At 38.7% G+C, this 21,311-nt stretch overlaps 1 protein-coding gene across 14 annotated transcripts in view; it reads right to left on the reverse strand.

The window, feature by feature from the left end:
* The window catches only part of EYA1 (EYA transcriptional coactivator and phosphatase 1), a 418,629-nt gene that overhangs the window by 114,855 nt on the left and 282,463 nt on the right, over positions 1 to 21,311 (reverse strand). For 8 of the 14 annotated variants that reach the window (XM_038579501.1, XM_038579503.1, XM_038579504.1 and 5 more), the window contains 3 exons: positions 15,215 to 15,284; positions 14,747 to 14,892; positions 10,948 to 11,085 (listed from right to left, as the gene is read on the reverse strand). In XM_038579501.1, coding sequence (XP_038435429.1) covers positions 10,948 to 11,085; positions 14,747 to 14,892; positions 15,215 to 15,284 — 354 coding nt within the window. The remainder of the gene's footprint in view (positions 1 to 10,947; positions 11,086 to 14,746; positions 14,893 to 15,214; positions 15,285 to 21,311) is intronic. The other 6 variants (XM_038579507.1, XM_038579512.1, XM_038579505.1 and 3 more) reach the window with 4 other exon arrangements.

Raw genomic sequence — 21,311 nt, forward strand, 5'->3', positions numbered from 1 at the left:
GAGAGGGTCACTGGAATCCTGAAACACATCAGACTCATTCTTGTTTTTTTTGTTTGTTTGTTTGTTTGTTTTTTTTAAGATTTTACTTATTTATGAAAGACAGAGAGAAGGAGAGACAGAGACAGAGGGAGAAGCAGGTTCCATGTGGGGAGCCTGATGTGGGACTTGATCTCAAGACCTCGGGATCATGACCTGAGCCAAAGCCAGACACTCAACCACTGAGCCACCCGGGTGCCCCTCATTTCTGCTCCTTTTATCTGATGCTTCCCTCTAACAGCCCCCATTTCTCATCGTTTAAGGCTTAGTTTTCCAATCAGTTTTCCCTGACTATTCCTCTCAGGACTGATTTCACTTTCTGGGAATCCCAGCTTACTAACTGAAGCCATATCACTTGCCTCTTCACTAGTCTCGCTTTCATCCTATGTTCCTTAGATTCCTGTGTTGTATTTATCCTGCCTGCCTCACATGGAGATGGATAAACCATGGCTGACTCATGCCTTGGAAGACTTTCATTTAGGCTCAAGTGAGAAAACTGATGCTTGAAAATTTTAGTCCAGTGCAGTAAGTGACAAAAGGGTCTGGTAATAATATACCTGTCCTAAAGAATCAGGTATATGGACAGAAGGAAATATAAACATATAAGTATATTTATATATATTTATAATGGTTTTATTTTTGGTGATGGTGGTGGTGGTAATGAAGAGCAACTTGAAAATCAACAGGTATCACAAGAGAAAAACATCTCTCAACTTCCTTACTTGTTCACAGTAGTGGGGAAAAAAAAAAGGAAAGGAAAAATGAATAATTGAGCTTACTTCTCAGATTTTATCTAAAGAACACACACTTTACTGTTTCTTTTTAACTAGATGGTGTATAAAGGCTTATCTTTACTAAGTTACAGTCACTACTTTAGATTTAAATTAAATGAAATTAAATGCAGGCTTGAATAAGTACCCTTCTGGAAGGATTTAAAATATTTCTAAAACTCCAAAAAGAAAATCTATCGAGTTTTAAATCAAGTAAGATTTTTAAAATTCAGTTTTAAATGTTATTTATTTGTGAAAAGCAAGTGAGCGAGAGAGAGCAAGAACGCACATGAGTGAGGCAGCACAGGGCAGAGGGAAAAGCAGGCTCCCTGCTGAGCAGGGAGCCCAATGACCTGAACGGAAAGCAGATGCTTAACCAACTGAGCCACCCAGATACTTTTTTTTTTTTTTCAAATGATCAAATAAGATTTTAAACTGATTATGCATCTTGGAATTTCTTTTTTAAATATTTTATTTATTTATTCATGAGAGACAGAGAGAGAGAAAGAGGCAGAGACACAGGCAGAGAGAGAAACAGGCTCCACCGGGCAGGGAGCCCAATGTGGGACTTGATCTCGGGTCTCCAGGAGCACGCCCTGGGCTGAAGGCAGGCACCAAACCACCGAGCCATCCAGGGATCCCCAGCATCTTGGAATTTGAACAGCTGATAAAATCTCACTGGTTTTAGATATTAGTACCATTGGAACCCAAAGATGGTACAAGGATGTCACATCTATATAATACCACATGGGTATTCTAACAGAACACTGACCGTACCACATGGATACGGCCCTCTCAACAAGCACTGTTAGCTCAGACATTGGCATACTGTGGGTATATTAATGAAATTTAGAGTCCTGCTTGCATATGAGAAATTTCATATTTGGAATGCAAATAATATTCTGTGTTTTTTACAGTCCATTTATATTTGGGTATTTCCATCTCCATCGTCTGCTGGTTATTTCCATTATCAGTTTGTAAGGTAGCTGAGGCAGGGATCCTTCTCCTTTTCCAAGAGGCAGAGTGAATGCTGCTTTCTCTCTTACACAAGGACTCTCGGTTAGGGAAAGACCATTCATTGTCTCCACTTCCAGGTCACTGCTTTCTACCCTAACCACCCCAAATCCACTGTTAAGATTTTCTGATTCAGTAACATTGAAAGGGAATCATACATTACAAAACATGGTCTTAATTTTTGGTTACACAAACACCGCAGTTAGTAGAGACAAAGGCACCTGAAAAATTTAATGAATAAATTTGTGATCAAACCATCTCGTTTCTAAAGGACTTCTTCCTTGTAACGCTTGTAGGCTAGTAAGTCATTTTACAAGCAAATTATATAAAGTTGCCCACAGGCCCTGGATCACAAAGATTTTGCTTTCTTCTTGTCACTGCCAGGGGTTCCTACAGAGAAGGGGTGGTGGTCTTGTCAACCGTAACAAACAAGAAACAGTCTTGCGAGGAGACCCAGCGTGGGCCACCCCGTTCCATAGGTGCTAAGCAACCGCAATTTAAAAATAAGCCAACCTCGGAACCTTTATTAATAAACCCCTGCTACTTTAACATACTACGAACACAGTTCATACGGAGAAACTCCGTAATCTAAAATATTGAATCAAAGTTTCGTATGTGACTTAACGTGGACAATACTGCCCGGCTGGAACTTCAAAACATTTAAGAAAAGAGAAGGGTAACATGTAGGTCAAAGGTCTACTTCACAGAGAACAAGGACTCACATTAAAAACCAGAATCCCAGCCAACATAAGAATGCTGGAACCTGCTGGGGCCTGTCTGTACTTCCCATGTTTTAGAGGGTTTCCTAGCACTTACTCGGCAAGCAGGATGCTATTTGTCCCTCGTGTATTTTCACAGAAGTCCATTTGCTTTCCTTCCCTGGCCTCTTTGCCATGGGCTATGTCCATCATCGGGTGCGATCTATGTGGCAGAAGTTAGTGCAACTCCCCGGGGAAGAGCCTCTGAAGGCCAGATGGGTTATTTAAAACCAAAGTTTTCCCCCTTTCTTACAGGAAGGACTTTTAAGTGACCAAGCTTTCCTTGTTATCCCGGTAAGAGTTTTTATATTCCAAGGAGCATTTTTAACTTAGGCAATAAGGACTGTAGAGCCTTTACATTTACCTTGCTTGATCTATTCCTATATACTTTAACAATTCCCATAGAAAACAAATTTTGTACTGATCGCTAATTACTGCGACAGCCGGATTTCAACCAAATTTGGTACAATCTTCAATACCTGTTACTTGAAATCACAGGAGAAGCCAAAAGAACCAAAATGGAATATTACTTTAAAAAGCATTAAAAAAGTTCTAGAATGCAAAAAGGCCACAAACTAAAACATTAACGTGAGCAGACTGGCAAAGAAATTAAGGAGAAATTCTGAACACCGGGGCAAGCTGCAAGAGCGATTCTGCAATTCTAACTGCATTGTGTCATTTCATGTCAGAAAGTACAAACCTCAAATGCTTCATCATAGCAGATTACTAAAAAGGTTGAAGATCCACTTTCTTAAAACCATGCAATTTGGAGTTTGCTATTTTTTCCTTTTGAAAAATACCATTTCTGTGGATAATGAGAAAGTTTCAAAGTACATTTTACTAAGCAATTTTGAGGTTCTAAGTGACTCGTACACAGAAACACTTCTGCTGTACGTTTGAAAAGCTCTGGACGGTCAGGACAAAGGAAATAAGGATGGTTTCCCTCATTAGGTTATTATTAGATTATTTCCACTGGATAATGAGCCCTAGAGAAGTGCGGCATGGAAAGCTGCAGAGTTATGCATCCCGCCACATACCTTTTAACAAACCTCTGTCATCCTTTGTCTCCCTCACTGGTTTGAACCCCAATCTCTTTAACAGAAATGAATAACATAATATAAAAAGAGGCAGTTAGAATTTGTGTTATTGTTTTCTTTAAGTGAGAGCAATAAAGCCTAAGGAAAATAAACAACACGAAGTTTCCAGAGCCTTCTGGTTTTCCTGCGTGTGTATCTGTGTAGCCCCTCCTATCTAATCATGGCCAATCCTGACACCTTCCTGGTGCAGAATGACAGGAATGCCCAGCACCACAACTACTATTCTGGGACAGTAAAACACTCAAAAAGCACTCTCTACCTCCAACCCCCATTCTGTGATACCCCGGACCAGCTCCTCCTAGGAGTACAAACACAAGGGAAGACTGCTTTGAACAAACCGTGATCATTAACTAACCAAGATTACACTACATGCCAAATTCACTTCTTCAGATGAAGGGAGCTAGGGTCCTTATGAATCTCTAACCTTCTTTGTGGCATTGGCCTCTCCACCTTTAAAAAACGTTTGCATATTTTTTAACATTACTAGATACCAGAGATGAAAATATGGCTAAAGATGATCACTACCTGCAACCATCTAGAATCAACAAGACTAAGTTATTGTGGAATGCTGGGTTTTCCTCAGAGCTGAGGTTCAGTTAACTGTCCTGATCTAATTTTAATTTTTTTTGTGTGAGCGTCTTTATACTTCCTTACCTTAAATAAACTGCCAAATAAAATGTCATTTTCTGCATGTGACTCAGCCTCAAAATTATGAGCACAGTTTCTTCTTTTCTGTGGTAGATGGTACTACGAGCCTGTATTATATGGAATGCAGGAGTAAATGAAGGGTAATGCCAGCAATAGCTCTGGAACTCATATTTTTTTAAAAAAATATAACAGTTTGATTTCAAGTCAGTTGCTTCTTACACATGAAAGGTGAGTAAAACTAGTTTATGACAAAGTGGACAGATATTCTATGAAATTGGTCAGTAAATCAAAGGCTGAAGCAGTTTCCCCATGGAAGATTTTTACATGGACACATACAAACTCAAACTCACACCCCCACACACACTCACACCCCCTGCACATACAACATCCCTGCCTCACCCAGCCTGACAGTGCCCTCTGGCCAGCAGCATTGAAAACACTATTTACACCCTATGTCCACCCACATTCAACCACTCAGTTAACTCATTTACATGAAGTTTGTCAATGATGCCTGAAGGAAAACCTCCTCACCATTCCAGAGTGTCTTCCAGAAACACTGAGGCTAATCCTAGGAACAGGAAGGTATCAAATTAAAAGGATTTCACTTCTTCCGGGTAAACCCTACAGGTGTTTACAAACAGAAACGTTTTGTTTTCCTAAGTTTCTAACCTTTCGCTGGATGTACAAAAGAGATAACTAAAGCAGTTTCTAGTGATCTTGCAGCAAAGGCAATCAGATTTCCATGAGAGTTTTACTTCGTGGGCTATTAATATGAGTACCTAAAAAATACAAATTCAACCCTTGTTTGGCTTAAAATCTGGCACGTACAGGATCACGGGAGCCTACCATGACAGAAGTCCTGAACGGTGGAGCCAGAAGGATCTAGAAAGATCACCTGGAACAAACGTGGGCAGCAAGTATGAGGTAGTTTACAAGGCTGGGCAGTGGCACGTACCCACATATTACCAAATTAATCTGTTCCTTAAGTTCCATGAAAGTGTTAAAGTACAAACAGAGCTCAGAAATGAATGATCTAAACACTTGTTTTCTAGAGCTGGTATTTTTGACTATATATGTAGTTGTGCAATACAATGTCTCGGTTATTCAAAGAGCATATCTGTCCTTCAGAATATATCTACCAAAGGCAACTACATTTTGATTTTCTGTAGTTTCTCTAAGAGGCTCTGCTCCTGGTGCTAGAATTTAGATGGATTACAACATAGCAGGGTCTGACAGTTCTAAACCATTCTCCATTTTGATGCATTCTTTGGCATTTTCAGGTTTTTATCCATTACGGTTATTGTTTAGGGTTGTTAGAAGGATTGAGACAACATGTGTAAAATAATTAGAGCTGTTGGCATTAATCATCGCTAGATAAATGTTATTTTGTTGTACAGGCACTAGAGTTTTCCATCTCTGCATAGCATAGTTTGTCACATTCCTATCTTCTTCCCTAATCTTGATTTCTGGAGTAATAAACAATTCACTGTTTAAATGGCTGCTGCTGCTTCTTTTTCTACTCGTTCTTCTTGCTCAGAGAGCTGCCTGGGGGATTGTTAAGGCATAAGCACCTGGTTGATGCTTCCTTCTCTCTCACCCCTGCAGAACTGAGCTCCTGTCTCTGTCAGCAGCCGTTCGTATGTCCCACCGCTTCCACTTTCCAGTGTCTCTCACCACTGTTGCCAACACAGATTCTTCTCTTCTGGGCTGCTTCTTCATGTTCCTCGCTATTTCTTCTGGTCTCTCCCTGAATTTTTCTCATGTTCAAATAGCCTGATTTTGTTGTTAGTGATTTTCCTTTTTGCCAGCACATTAGTTAGATCTAGATCTGGATTTTTTTTTTTTTTTTTGCAAGCTTATTTGGTTAATGGGTTCTTGGAGTTCTCATTGCTGGTTTCAGTGTGTGTGTGTGTGTGTGTGTGCGCGCGCGCGCGCATATATACACACACACACACATATGTACATATTTTAGTATACTATGTATATGTTTAATTTATATATGCTGTTTGTTTCCTCCCAGGGAATAGGAGAGAGGGAGCATTTAGGTAATAGTTTGGAATAGGTAATAGTTCCTAATTTGGAACTATTTGAAAAAGCTGGACAATAATAACAACAACGATAATAAATATTATTATCCACATCACCACCACAATGAGAGCATTAACAATGAAAACAACCACGGCAGTTCTTACTATGCGTTAGATGTTGGTCAGAGTGATTTATACGGATGATCTCAATCACATCTCACACTATCACTGTGGGAGTAAGACAATATCCCTACCTGAAAGGTGAGAAAATGCAGCTGTGGAGAAGTTAAACACTGTTGAAGGCCCGTAGCCAGCAATGGCAGAGCTGTTCAACAGGCAGTCTAACTCTAGAACCTACACTTGTTAACCAGAGACCAAGATTTCACTGGGCAGTGAGTCTAGCCTTAGTATGTCTGACAGATTCAAAGAGGCGATCACCGTATTTTTTTTTTTAATTAATCAGCATAACACAGTAAGCACACATTTCAGTTTGTTGAATCTTCTGGGTTATTAGAATATTTCTTCTAGTGTTATGAAATTTTAATATTATGTATATCTACTACCTTATATTTTAAAGGTGAAAAGATCTCAGAAAAAAAGCTAAGTAAAACACTCAAACCACTAAAATACATAAGCTTCATCTAGGATTCCAAGTTGTTTTTTTTTTTTTTAAGATTTTATTTACTTATTCATGAGAGAGACAGAGAGAGAAAGAGGCAGAAACACAGGCAGAGGGAGAAGCAGGCTCCATGCAGGGAGCCCGACATGGGACTCGATCCCAGGACCCCAGGATCACGCCCTAGGCTGAAGGCAGGCACTAAACCGCTGAGCCACCCAGGCTTCTGCGATTCTAAGAATTTTTAATAGCTCTAAGATGAGACCGATATAAGCAAAAAATCATTCTTATTTATTCATTAGGGATAAAAGAATTGGGAGAATTTTGGAAATAATGTAAGGGATTATAGAAATTTTTATATTGAAAAAGATGTACTGAGAAGACACTCAAAGGCCAATAGACTCCCACAACAGGATATACAAGATCATTTAATAACAGCAAAGCATTTTTCATAATGCATTTAATATTTATGAAATACATACTAATCAGAATTTAATTATTTATCTAAATCTGGCCATAAGGAGTTTATAGCATATTATATATCATTATCCATCATCACACTACTGTGTTTCAAGATAATAGCATATAATTATCTGGCTTGATCTGTGGAAGTCATATTATATCTAATAATCTAAAATTGAGTCAAGTGCCATTATAGAAATATCCATATAAAATATCTCAGTCATGGAAAATGGGTTCTGAAATCCCACTGGAAAGGCCATCCAACCAAAGGCTGCACAAAAACACAAAAAAAGTTTTAATGCAACAACCAATATGCCCAGATGCAGTGAAACCAATGGGTAGAGAAACAATGTTATATTTGGTGCTGCACGTGTCTGGACTTTTAAAAAAATAGACAGCTTTTCCCTCTCCAAACTAACCGTATTTTCCCGTTTCATTTCCACACTTCTCTCTATTCTAACACTATGCTTACTCTCTGACAGCTGGTTACCCCTCTTAGGAACTATTTCTGCCACATAAGCTTTCAATCTGAGAGGAGAGAAAGAATAAAAAATAACTTTCAAGGGCATTATTTCTCAAACTCTCTGAGATACAAGATCAGTCCCCACTCCTACCCCCAAACCTCTAGAATAATTGAAAAATACAGTAATAATGAATTACCAAAGAAGGAGATGAAAAAAGAGTGTAAGTCCCATTTCTTTTTTTTTTTTTAATTTTTATTTATGATAGTCACACAGAGAGAGAGAGAGAGAGAGAGAGGCAGAGACATAGGCAGAGGGAGAAGCAGGCTCCATGCACCGGGAGCCCGATGTGGGATTCGATCCCGGGTCTCCAGGATCGCGCCCTGGGTCAAAGGCAGGCGCCAAACCGCTGCGCCACCCAGGGATCAGTCCCATTTCTTAATACCATTATTTGATTTAACCAACATGAGATTTACTCTTGACCTACTGTAAGAGTTTCTAAACACTTTACTTGAAATTTCTGTACTTTGCTCATTGTGGATGGGTAGCCAACAGGCTGCCGATGGGCTTGGGCCCAGGTACCACACACACTGCGGTAGCTCTCCTCTCCAGAGGGTGCTTCCTGTTTCCTTCTGACCTTTAGGTCCCAAGGACCTTCTCCTCAAGGGGACCTGGATGCCCATCAGAGAATGGGACCTACCATGGTGCCCTATTTATTTCTCTCATAGCTCTATGAAGCCTCTGTCCTTCACAAATGAAAGCTCTACATGCAAACAGACCTGTTTGTCTTATAATCTGCTTCATTACTAGGGCCTAGGACTCTTAAATTAATAAACTCTCTTCATCACTTTTCCTTTTTATTCTTTTACTCAACTGATATTCAGCACATGCAGAAACATAATTCTTTCCTAGGGCAGCTTTTAAAGTTCTGGAGTCAGGCAAACAGTAACATCCCTCTAATACATACTATCTATTGTAAGACAACTTTTATTTTATAGCTACCAAATATATCAAAACTTTATAGTTCAGGTTTTGTTGTTGTTTTTCAGAGAGAGAGAGAGAGAGAGAGAGAACAAGAACGCATGGGGGGAGTTGGGGTAGGGGCAAAGGGAGGGGGGAGAGAGAATTTTTTTTTTTTTTTTTTGGAGAGAGAATCTTAAGCAAGTCCACACCAGGCACAGAGCCCCATGTGGGGGCTTGACCTTGCCACCTGAGATCATGACCCTCAGCTAAAATCAAGAGTTGGACACTTAACCAACCAAGCCACCCAGCCACTGAATTACAGATGCCCCTATAATTCAGATATTTGTATACCAAGGCAAAACCAAATATGAAAAATTAATGGATCTGCTTCCATAAAAGTTTACTGAACAGAAAAAAAAAGCACTTAAAAGTGATAAACTAGAAATTTATATATATTACAAAAGTTTAAGAACATTAATAAAAAATAAGACAAAGATGAATATTGACATAAAAAAGGATTTATCTTCTCAATTAAAAAATGAATATAGAACCTGGAGACCCGGAATCGAATCCCATGTCAGCTCCCAGTGCATGGAGCCTGCTTCTCCCTCTGCCTATGTCTCTGCCTCTCTCTCTCTCTCTCTCTCTCTGTGACTATCATAAATAAATAAATAAATTAATTTAAAAAAATCTGATTCTTTAAAAAATAAAATAAAAACAAAATCTTGTATCTACGAAAATGAGTTTTTAAAATATTATTCAGTATGTGCATGCTAATATGTAGCCCTTCCTTGTGTAAGTGTATAACAAATCCTTAAAAGAGTCTAAGTTTAGCAATTGACGCTTAAATTCATTCAAAGGAAATAATTAAGAATGCAAATAAAATATCTATGGTATTGCCCTAGATGTCGAATAAAAGGGACATTAAATAAGATATACCTATGAAATTATGCAGTCATTAAATGATGCTGTAGAATAGGATTTATTGATGTGAAAAGATGTTTATAGTATATTTACAATATACTGTTACTGAAAATAACAAGTTGCAATACTATATATATAGTACCATATATATATGGTACCATATATATATATATAGTACCATATATACAATATGGTCCTATACTGCATATCTAGAAGAATATTTATCAAAGTAATAAATAATAAATATATGAGATATTTAATTATTTTTGATTCTCTTTATTTTCTAATTATTCTGTAATAATTATTTTAATGTAGCGAGGAATAAGAAAAGATATAAAAGATAAAAATACAAAAAAAATGCTTTCAGGTCAAAAAGTAGTGATAAGGGATTTAATTCAACTGTTGGCCCTAGTAAGGGGTCAAATGTGGCTAAACTGATTTGTAGTAAAAACAAGATATTAGGAGAATATTTAAATGATGAGGATCACTTTCAGGTATTTTACAGTCACATTTCCATAATAATCATCTGACCATTACACTTCTGCCTGTGTATTCCTGAAAACAGTATTGACAATGTTCAACTTTCAGCAGTTGCTCCATCTGACTTGCATTTACATTATGTTTTATCTACAGATTCAAAATTAGAGTCCAGGAACCAGTTCTTAGAAGCAATATCTCGAAGCTGCACTGAGTGGTTGTCAATTTGATCTCTTGACCGTTGGCAGGTCATATAGTTTACGCATAGCACACACTCTACTTGTAGAGTTATGATAATGACAATGAAGACATAACCTTTTTAAAAAGGTTGGCTGGCAACACCAAGTGGCAGTGGCTAGCATGTATCACTCTACAGCCTCTCACAGCATTAACTGTCATTCCTTTTCTAATTGATAGAGGCAAGCCAGAAAACTTCAACTTCATAGAATTTTAGAGCCTTCTGCAAAATATTTCAGAGATGATTTAGAGTAACCTCTTAATCTCATAAATATGGAAGTTTAGGCCTAGAGAATAAATAAGTGAAGAGCCAAACCAGAACCAGGTATCTTGCCTCTCAGCCCAGTCTACTTTCCACCCTCAACTACTACTTACACCGAACACTGGGTTCTACTTTAAAAAGTAACTATTGGACCCCCGGATCATTGAAAAAAGCAACATCAATGTTTATACAGACCTTGCATCTGGTAGCTGTATGGTGCCTGTCCAGGTTGAGGGGTACCAAAGCTTGTGCCATAGCTGAGAAATCCCGTCTGTCCAGGTGACTGAGACTGTGACAATCCACCTTCAGTCTTGATGCCTGCCCACAATGCACCTAAATCAGTTAGTGATAGCTTATCTATCTGTTCATCTCAGAAGCTGGTCAATATACAAAAACACTCCCACAACTGTTGGGTCACAAATGCTTCCCAGTATTATCCCAAGAATCAAAGGTAAACAAGCTTGGAGTAGAATATCCTCAATTAGAGCTTCAATTAAAAACAAACTAACAGGAATATTATAGTCTTGAGTGACTATTCACATTGTCCTTTCCCGTTTTTCTGATTTACATTTTCTACGAACTTTAACTTGTAGGATATCATTTCTATATTTAGTTTTGTTTTATAAGAGGTTAAAAGACCATCTCCTTCATAGTCCAGAAATAGTCATTAATTACACTTTAGATTATTCTCAAAGTTGTTGATTATTGTCAAAATCAAAATTCTGTTTTCTAAAAAGAGATGAATTAGAGTCTCTAGCGTCACAGCATTTTTCCCCTCTGTTTTTTCCTTATTCTTCCTGCCCAAAGCTGATGTTAACACACAATTCATTTTGAAGTCAGAGGAAGCATTATTGGACATGGAAGTAAGCAACTGAGGGGAAAACCTCCTCCCAAATACCCAGATCCCACCAGAATGTAAGCACAAAGAAAGGAGACTATTAAAGAACTGAATCTGGTTGGGCAGCATAGTCATCTATAAACAAGTGAAGCTGACCAGTAGTTCCCTTTTGTCCCTTATAGTTTCAAGTATTTATTCCAACTTTATCGTTTTAAGTGTAGCCTAAAGAACACTTTATATCATCATGATGATATAAAAATAAGGTGTTTGTGGCCCATTAAGACTTTCCAAAGCACCAGGCTGACAGCTGAATTTCAGGACTTGGGTTTGGCAGTATTGTGTGGGGTTCAGCAGTGGATTATAATTAAAGACAGTCATGAAAGTTCACAACGGTCCTTAATTTCCACAGAAGGAAGGGAGAAAAATGTCTGCCAAGTGAATTCACATGTTTGAATAATTTTACTTTGCACTTCAGATAAATAATATCTCTGAGATCTAGAATACACAGTAGGCGCGCTGTTTATTTCCATTTTAGGGGAATTTCATCAGTAGAATGAAGTTTAGGTAACTTGCCTAAGGCAGTGGAAGAATCTGACTCTTGGCCGAGAGAGGCTACGATAATTCCTGGAGTATCTCTAAATAACCTCGTAATGACCTTAACAGTTAAGTCTTAACATAACCTTAACATTAAAAAAAAAAAAAAATGTGATTTCTCCCTGTACAGGCAATCCCAAACCAATAAATAACCCATACTTATAAATGGTCCCTGGAAAACTAGGCAGGTGGTTTCATGGCTCTAGAAACTCCTTTTCTTTCCTGTTTCCTCATCACCAACAGGGACTTCCCCCCTCTCTATTTGAGACTCTATTATCCAGTCTTCACTTGTACCACCTCTGGTTTGGGCCTGGAGGTTCAATCTCTGTGATAGGAGCAGATAAGGAAAAGTAAGCAGAGGCAGAAAACACCCTCATCTACACCTACTTAGAGAACTTCCACCCAACTAGTCTGCAAACTCATGGGTCAGCTCCATGCAGATCCAGAGAAATGCAGTTCTTTTTCCCCCACTGATACTATTGTTCACACACAAAAAAATTTGCCTATCGTTTCTCACTGGTCTAAGCAAAAAGTCAGGGTCATAAATCTCTGAAGAGGGTCTTCTTAGACCTATTAGACCTTGACTCTCAGTCATAAAAAAAAAACCCTAAACTATGTGTTTTTCCTTCATAAGCAAGAGGGGAGCAGGCAGTCATTTTTCAATGCACTGGCCTAAGAAAAACAGAATGCCTATTCCAAAGCACTAGGGGCATCTCTCTGTACTCAAGGCCCAGAAAGAGAAGAAAGAAAGAGATTGGGAAAATACTAAAGTATCAGAATCATTCCCAGGAAATTTATAAGCACAGACGGCCCTGGGGTCAAACCCCTTGACCTGGAGCCATGCTCTTACAGTCTCTCCTGTCCTATCACATTAAAATGCCCATCCTCACTCTACTAGTTATTTGAGGTCTGAATCTCGGAACCTCTGCTCATCTTACTCTCCCAGAACAATTACTGCAGACAACAGGGACATCCACTAATGGTTCAGAACTGGAACAGTCCTAGACCACAGGCAAGAAAGAGGCAAAGGAACCTACCATGACTCGATGGGGAGAAGAAAGAACAAGAGAGGAGTCTCATGAGTGGCAGCCAAGGCAGTGACATGAAAGGCACCTTCCCGTGGCAGCACTGGTAGGTCTAAAGTACTTTAAGTACAGTACTTTAGTAAAGACACTTTTACACTTCAAATACTCAGCTTACAAATAACATTTTGAGAACATAAATTGGGGACTGCCTCAACACATGTTATAAAGTTGAAGGTATGCAATTCAAATCAGAGATCCTTTTTCCCTCTTTTAGAACAAGAATTGTTTAAAAGCACATTGCGGATAAAATTGATCTGTATCTAATATTTCCAAAAATCTTGAGTAAAAGTTATGGAAATGAAAGATAATTCCAGGAAGTCCATTTTATGGCTGTTTCTAAAATCTGACTTCAAAATGCCTAGTTAATAAATAAATAAACAAACAAGCTTTAAATAAAAATAAATTTTAAAAAAATGCCTAGTTAGATAATATTCAGTTCTGGATAGTTTTGAAATGAAACTCTAAAGGATAAAAATCATATAATTCACATATATTTCCTAAGAAATTTTATATAGTTGATTTGGTTTGGGGTAGAGATAGAGAATAAAAAGGAATAAAGTAATTTACCTTCTAATTATTGATGTTTAAGTGCTTATTTCTTTCGATATACTACTATAAACACAGAATTACTTAATCTACTAGTGCTTTCCTTTACATTTCCATGTACTTTTTCTGGATCACTCGATTTTTTCAAGAACATGCTAAAAATTCATATTTTTTCTATTCAAAGTGCAATTTGCTTAAAATTACAACTTCAATTGAAGAAAAGATGTCTTGAAATTCTAAGATTTCTTAAACTTGGGGGTCTTGCCAGATTTATTTTTAACTTACAGGTATTGATCCCTTAACAATTGAGTTAACTCACACCTAGATCAAGATAATCTCCAGCTAGGAAGGAACAAATAGGGATGTGAGCTTTTAAACATTTCCTGCTTTGCCTCTCTAAAGCATAGCCCAAGCTGTGATATATAGATCACTTTTCCTAAGGGCTGATACTGCTGAAATTTGAAAGCACTACCACCCTCAAGTTCACAGCAAGGGCTTGTTGAATTCTGTTTGTACTTCCCTAATCATAGGTAGACATCTGATAAATAGGAAATGAATCTTTACCCCAAAAGACTTCATTCACTGGAGTTTTATCGCAAATATGCAACCCAAATACTTTGGATTCCAGAACCAAGTGCTTGAGTGGCAACTTAAAACTTGAGCTATAAATGGGAAAAAATAAAAATGAGAGCAAGAGGGCATATGAACTGTGCCATCTATATGCCACCGCTGACCTTAAGATAAATAGCCACCACTTCTTACAAGGTTCATTCAAAACAGGCGTATGAAGAATTTAGACCCAAAAGGTGGGAATGCTCTCTAAAAAAGTGGCCCAAGATGACGTTCGTTAGGTACCAGTCCTCTGAAACATGCGCACACACATACAGGGATGCCTGTCCAATCCCACTACAGAGGGAAGAGGATTACTCACCATATGAGGAAATTCCATACGGCTGTCCCGGCTGTGGGTACGTGGCATACGCTGTAGCTTGTTGCATTCCTGTGGTAAACTGTGTTTGCCCATATGCAGCCATAGTTTGTGAGGAAGGGGTAGGGAGAATATGTGGGTATGGTCTGCTATTTGTCAGAAATGACAGAAAATAGAAAGCCCATGCATTAGATGGAAACATGCAAGGTAACGGATGAACAACCACATCACAAATTGCAGCTAAAGACTGTCTCTTAAAGTATGACTTTCAAATAGAATATACAAAATACTGAAATACTTCAGTAGATCTTCTAGGTGACCCTCAAAATACTTCCGTGTAAACACATTGAAGTCTCTACGAAAGGCACTTTAGTTTTAATTAAGACATTACACGTGGGCACAAAACATGACTTGAAGTAAGGTAAAAAGACTACTCTAAAAAGTCATTTATTAAGAGAAAATACATCTTACTTGGAAGGATAAATCTGTGGTGGGGAGAACTGGTGAGTTGGTCTTGGGCTGAAGCTACTGCTCCCAATGGCTGGAAAAAAAATAATGCACGATAATCACAGCAACATACAAAATATGTGTAAAGCGTTGATCTGTTTTGAACTATAGGTAGACCACATGAAATTGCAGATATTCGCCCTTTTTGGACTGAAAAAAAAATGCTCGACCTCAGAGAAAGTTAAAATATATTCAACAATCTATGGGAACTCATGAAGGGGTTCAAATTGTAAATTAACTGTTAGAGAGAGTTGCCCTCATCTGCGATACCCGCCAGCTGCAGTCCTGGTGACTGGAAGGATCTGGTCAAAGGGGAGGGAGGAGGGTAAATCTGCAGGGCTGGGCAGGACCCTGCAGGTCACCTGGCCTATTATGTGTGCTCGGGAACACACACACCTGAGACTGGATTACAGAGCAACACAGTCTAATCTGCTCTCAGGTGAGTACAAATAGGGCCAATCCTGCATTGATTTAGCAACTTTTTTTTTTTTTTTTTTTAAGTAAAAATGCATTCCTATAGCTCACTTAAATTTCTCAGGTTGCAAGCTAAGCCTGTTTTTTCTTGTGCTGAAGCGATGTTCCTGTGCCTTTCAATTCAACATGCTCAACTTTGGTTATTCAAGTAAAAAAAAAGGTGTTTTTTTTTTTGTTTTTGTTTTGTTTTTTGTTTAACGATGTTATTTAAGCATTCAAGCAGAATTTCATTTCTTTTTAATCACATATACTTCATTCAATATGTCTCAGAAAATGCACTAAACTCTATCAAACATTCTTTTACACTCATTCTGAACTAAAGCAAACAACCATTTTTGTTAACATAAGGCATTAAAATGGTAGTTCTCAGATTTATTATAAATAGGGGCTATTTTATGTGCATACACATTACACACATTTGCATTTATAGATTTAATATACAGACAGCTATACATGTTTCTATATATTACATATAAATAGATATAAAACACACATAAAAAGATAGTACAAACACACACACACACACACACACACACACATTTTCCTCTGTCAGGTTCTTCCTATCCTCCATCTAGCTAAAAAGCATATTCTTTAGGTACAATTACAAGATGAAATATGTTTATTTTCTTCTTCCACTAATAATCATGGTCTTCAGAGGCTCTATAATTAACTATACTGTATATTAAAATCCTTATATACGGTTCCATGCACTCAAAGTTTTATACATTTTTCATGATGTCACATCAGTACCTTTATACTTCTCAAATTTAATTTTCCATTTGTTTTTGGGAGAAGAGAGGTAGAGTTGGACCAGAACCTCAATCTATGAGTAATCCTTTCCTCGTAAAACACACAGGCCTAACCCAGTGACAGCAGAATAGATCTAGATTAGGACTACTCTTGCATGCAAGCTGCCAGACTTCCACCATGTGGCTCTCAGTTTGGCAGAGCTGGGGGCTACATTAAAGCCATGGCAGGCCAGCTCAGCTGGTGTCCCCCCATCTGCAGGCATATGTTGAGTCACTGCTCTGTACCAGGCATTGAGTTAGATGCCGTAGATGCAAACATGCAAAGACAAATTCTGCTTGTCACATGTGGGGAGGCCGACACACAAACAGCCATGAGAGGATTAGTTTAAATATTGCAATTTATAGAAGGGAGGGATTAGAGAGCAAGGACTACCACTTGCCCAGGTCACCCATGACTACAACCGTTCCTACTTCCCTTTTCTAAGCCTGAGAAGAGACCAAGGGCAAAGTAGATTTATCCAACAGAGTAACTGGGAAGAAGGATACCTTCCCTAGACAATCACAGTTAAAAACAAGTTTTAAAAAAATAAAACCAGAACAAAAACCCAATAAACCTCATGATATGAAGCCACAGAAATCCCTTTTATTCTTTTCCAGCTCTATCCCTGGGCTTTTCAAATTGTGGGTTGGGACCCATGAAAAACATCACAAACTCAACCTCACAGGTAACACCCAGCAATTTTTTTTTTTAAACAAACAGAATAGCAGAATAGTACACAGCAGGACTATTAACACGTGGTAAGGTAAGTTGCGTGAAGCTTGAAGATTATTTGCATAGTATAAGTGTGTACACCTAAAGCGATCTGGGAGGTTGCAGAGTGTGGTAATGCAGCACAGGTTTTGAAATCAGAATTTCAGCTCAGACTGAAGTTCCAACTCCTCTATTGTCTTGGTCAAGTTACCCGGTCCCTCTAGGCCTTGCTATGTTCCCCTGTATGATGGCAATGATACTACTTACACCTCCCAGGATTGTCTGAGGACTAAATGGGAGCATTGGCCAACAGTGCAATGTGTAGTAAGTGTTAATTAGCTCAGATCTCCAGATTCCCACTATCTTTGCCCCCCACCCCCTGCCCATTTGCCCTTCCTTCTGTATTTTTACTTCTACTCAATGGACAGCATCACCAACTGTCCAGCAAAATACTTAAAAGCAGGATTCTTTGTTCCCATTTGACATATGGGGCATAGAAAGTAACACATCCAAACAAACCAATGGGAAAGCTACTGTTTGAACTCACATCTGTCCAACTCTTTCCACCAAAGTATCCTATCTCCTGACCTCCTACACAAAAACTAAAAACCTCAAAATCATCTCCTTCTCCTCCCTCTATTTCATGAGTCTCAAGTCACCTGCCTCAAACCCAGATATTGCTTGTCAAGGTGTCCTATGTACTCCCCATCCCTGCTCCCCTGCCCTGGCTCAGGCTCTAATTAACCTCAGCCAGGTCTGCTGCCCTCCACCCAACACCCTCAACACACTACTGCTACTACGGTGATCTTTCTTAAATAGAAACTTCATGCCTATTCTCCAACGTAGGTCTCTCGACTGTGCTCACATTATTCCTAGGAAAAACTCCAAATTTCTTGGCAGAGTACCCAAAGAGATGTAAGCATCCACCCTCCCTGGGTTTACTAATCTGGAGCCTCCTTAGACTTGAGGTACACCCATACGTGCCCACTGGTTCGGTGGCTCTTCATACCAGACCCTCTGCCTAGGGAGGCCTCCTTACACTTTCTTTCCCCACCTTGTGAACACTTCCTCCTCTGTTGGGACTAAAATATCATTTTCTCTTTAGGATAATGTCTTCCTTCTCTGTACTTTCTTGGGAGTGTTGTGAGCATTGGCAATGTAGCGCTTAAACACACTGCATTTACTTAGCATGTATAGGGTATAGATGTTTCCTCTGCTAACCCTGAGCTTTTGGGGCCCAAGACCTCTTGTTCTCCTTTCTTTCCAGGTAACTGACTGGGCCTTGCATGTGGTAAGTAATCAATAAACAATATTTGTTTAATTACAATGTGAGGGCAGCCCGGGTGGCTCAGTGGTTTAGCACCACTGCCTTGAGCCCAGGGCCTGATCCTGGAGTCTCGGGATCGAGTCCCACATCAGGCTTCCTGCATGGAGCCTGCTTCTCCCTCTGCCTGTGTCTCTGCCTCTCTCTCTCTCATGAATAAATAAATAAAATCTTAAAAAAAAATTACAATGTGAGATTTAGGTTGTAAGCAAAGTAGATTTTTTTTTTCAAATCCTGATGGTATGAAGGATGGTTACATTATTCTAAGTCACATGTAAACATACATAATAATAATAATAATAATAATAAACCTGATTCAGGTCTTTGGCAATATAATTGGGAATGAAGAGTATTCTTTATAAAATACATGTGACTAAGAACCCATGATGCTGCCCCTAAGTATCTTGCTACTAATTACCTATGTGCCTCTAAGATGATTAAGTATTTAATGCTATATAATAAGCATTATATAATAATGCTTAAAATAAGCTATATAATAAGCATGTATCTTTTGGGATTTCCCTAAATCCAAACCCCTACAACTTTTTTTGTGGCCTAAAGTCAAGAATCTTGCATCTCATACCTGAAGTCCTTCTCCTCTTAATTCCCTAAAACACCTTTATCTTTTTTGAGCAATAATTTAGGAATTCAGATTAATTTTAATTTCATGACACAAGAATAACCTAAAGCAAAAAGAATGCTCGCAGACTTCATCACTCATCAATGGTCATTTTACCATTTGGAAACTCCAAATTACATATACCAGAGCCTTGGGAACATATGGGCACCTGACACCTCACTGTTTTAGCACATTTGTTTCCTATTATTCCATTCTTTCTCATACTTCTAACATAGATATTAAAGCAGCTCCTCAATCTTGTTGTAGGGAGGGGAAGACCCAAGCTTGAGAATCTACTGAGAAGGTCAATAGAAGTCCCCAAATTAGTAGGTCCTCAGTTCACACTTCCTATCTCCTTAATCTCAACATAACTCCTCAGTTGAACAAATGAGTCAAAAGCCTCAAAGTTTTGACTCTTCTCTTTCCTTGTACTTGTACTATTTTATTACAAATTCAGCCAGCTCGCCTTCCAGAATATGTCCTAGACCTGACATCTTCTCATTGCTCTCATTTTCCCCTCTGTTCCAATCGTCAATGTGGTGCCGCCCACCAGAGGATGGCAGTCAGGACATCCCCGACCTTGCCCTCCTTCCTTCTCTCCTCCACTCTTTTCTCCTAAGGGAATCCTGGCACATTTAATCCTGCCTCAGTGGCTCTTCTGGGAAGTACGTGGGCTCACACAGTCCTTTCTCTTCTGAGCTAGGGCAATACTGGTCTTCCTGTGTCTATTTACCCTCTTCCCTACTCTTCTCCCATAAAGCATCCTCCATACAACAAATGGTGATCTCTTTTAAAAAAAAAAAAAAAAAAAAAAAGTAAATCCTGTCACAACTGCCCCAACCTCCAACCTCCAAGCCCCATTATCCTCTGGTTACATTTAAACGAACCCAAACTTAAAAAACAAATACATAGATACACTCAAACTTATTCTCTTACTTCACTCAGATCTCTGCTCATAGGTCCACCCCTCAGAGAGGTGTATCCTCTAATAGAGGCCCCCATTCACTCTTCACTATATTATTTGACCTGCTTTCATTAATTTTGTAGCCTCTTTACTTACACTACCACTTACCTCTTTATCATCTGTCTCTCCTATAGAATGAAGCTCCATGAGGGCAAGGACCTCATCTACTTCGTCACTGCTATATTCCCACTGCCTAGAACATTGTCTCACGTATAGTAGGTGCTCTAGATGTAATTGTTGAATAAATGAGTCAGCCCCAGAAAGTTACATCTTTTTATGAACAATTAAAATATAGAAATCATACTTGTCATATGGGATATTTTTTTCTCTTCCAGAAGCATTCCTGTTCCTAATTCCAATTTTCAAATACCAGACATCAACATTGTATGATCAGTATTATCAACTGGCACTTCATGTAACAAATTAATAACAAATTTAGGCCTTGTGCAAATGAAAGAAACAGAATGCAAAGACATTTTTGCACTCCTTAAAAACATTATTTTCAACCACAATTGTTAACATTTAGATCATTAAAATATCACTTTTCATTGGTACACTGTAAATGGGGAGAACATGATTACATCCTAAAAACATAATAAACAACCTTGCAATTTTCAATCCAGCAACATGCCTTTGAAAATCCGCTGCTTTCCTCCAGTCTCTCCATACCAGGTGATTTTTCTGAACAAGAGGAAGCCTCACTGCTTCCTTAATGTTTTAAGACGCTCAGATTCCTTGAAGGACAGAGGTGGAGAAAGCTACTATCAATTTCAGAATAGCTCCATTTCCTCTTTATTCTCGCTAATTCCTCAAGACACCCAGAATGATTGGGATGTGAATTTTAAGCCATGATGGAGAAGGAAGCAGTAGTGATCACAGAGGTGAAGACCATTTTAGAGTCAATTAGAGATAGCTTTTCTCTTTCCCTTAGGAGCCCTAAGTTCTATTCACAGCTACTCCAGCATGCCATGGTTCTTGCATCTTTACTTAAGATAGAAAGAAAGAAAGAAGGAAAAAAAGGAATTAAGAGAAACGCTTTGTGTTGTCTATACCTAGAGACCTGATTCCCCAGCTCCCTCTATCCCTCTCCACTGTGCAACATGGAGAATCAATCTATGGAAAACAAGATCCCCTATAGCTTCAGTCTCCTCACCAAACCATCCTCTTCCACCTTCTGCTA

Source organism: Canis lupus, chromosome 29 (assembly GCF_011100685.1).
Source record: "Canis lupus familiaris isolate Mischka breed German Shepherd chromosome 29, alternate assembly UU_Cfam_GSD_1.0, whole genome shotgun sequence".
In the NCBI taxonomy this organism is placed as follows: Eukaryota; Metazoa; Chordata; class Mammalia; order Carnivora; family Canidae; genus Canis; species Canis lupus.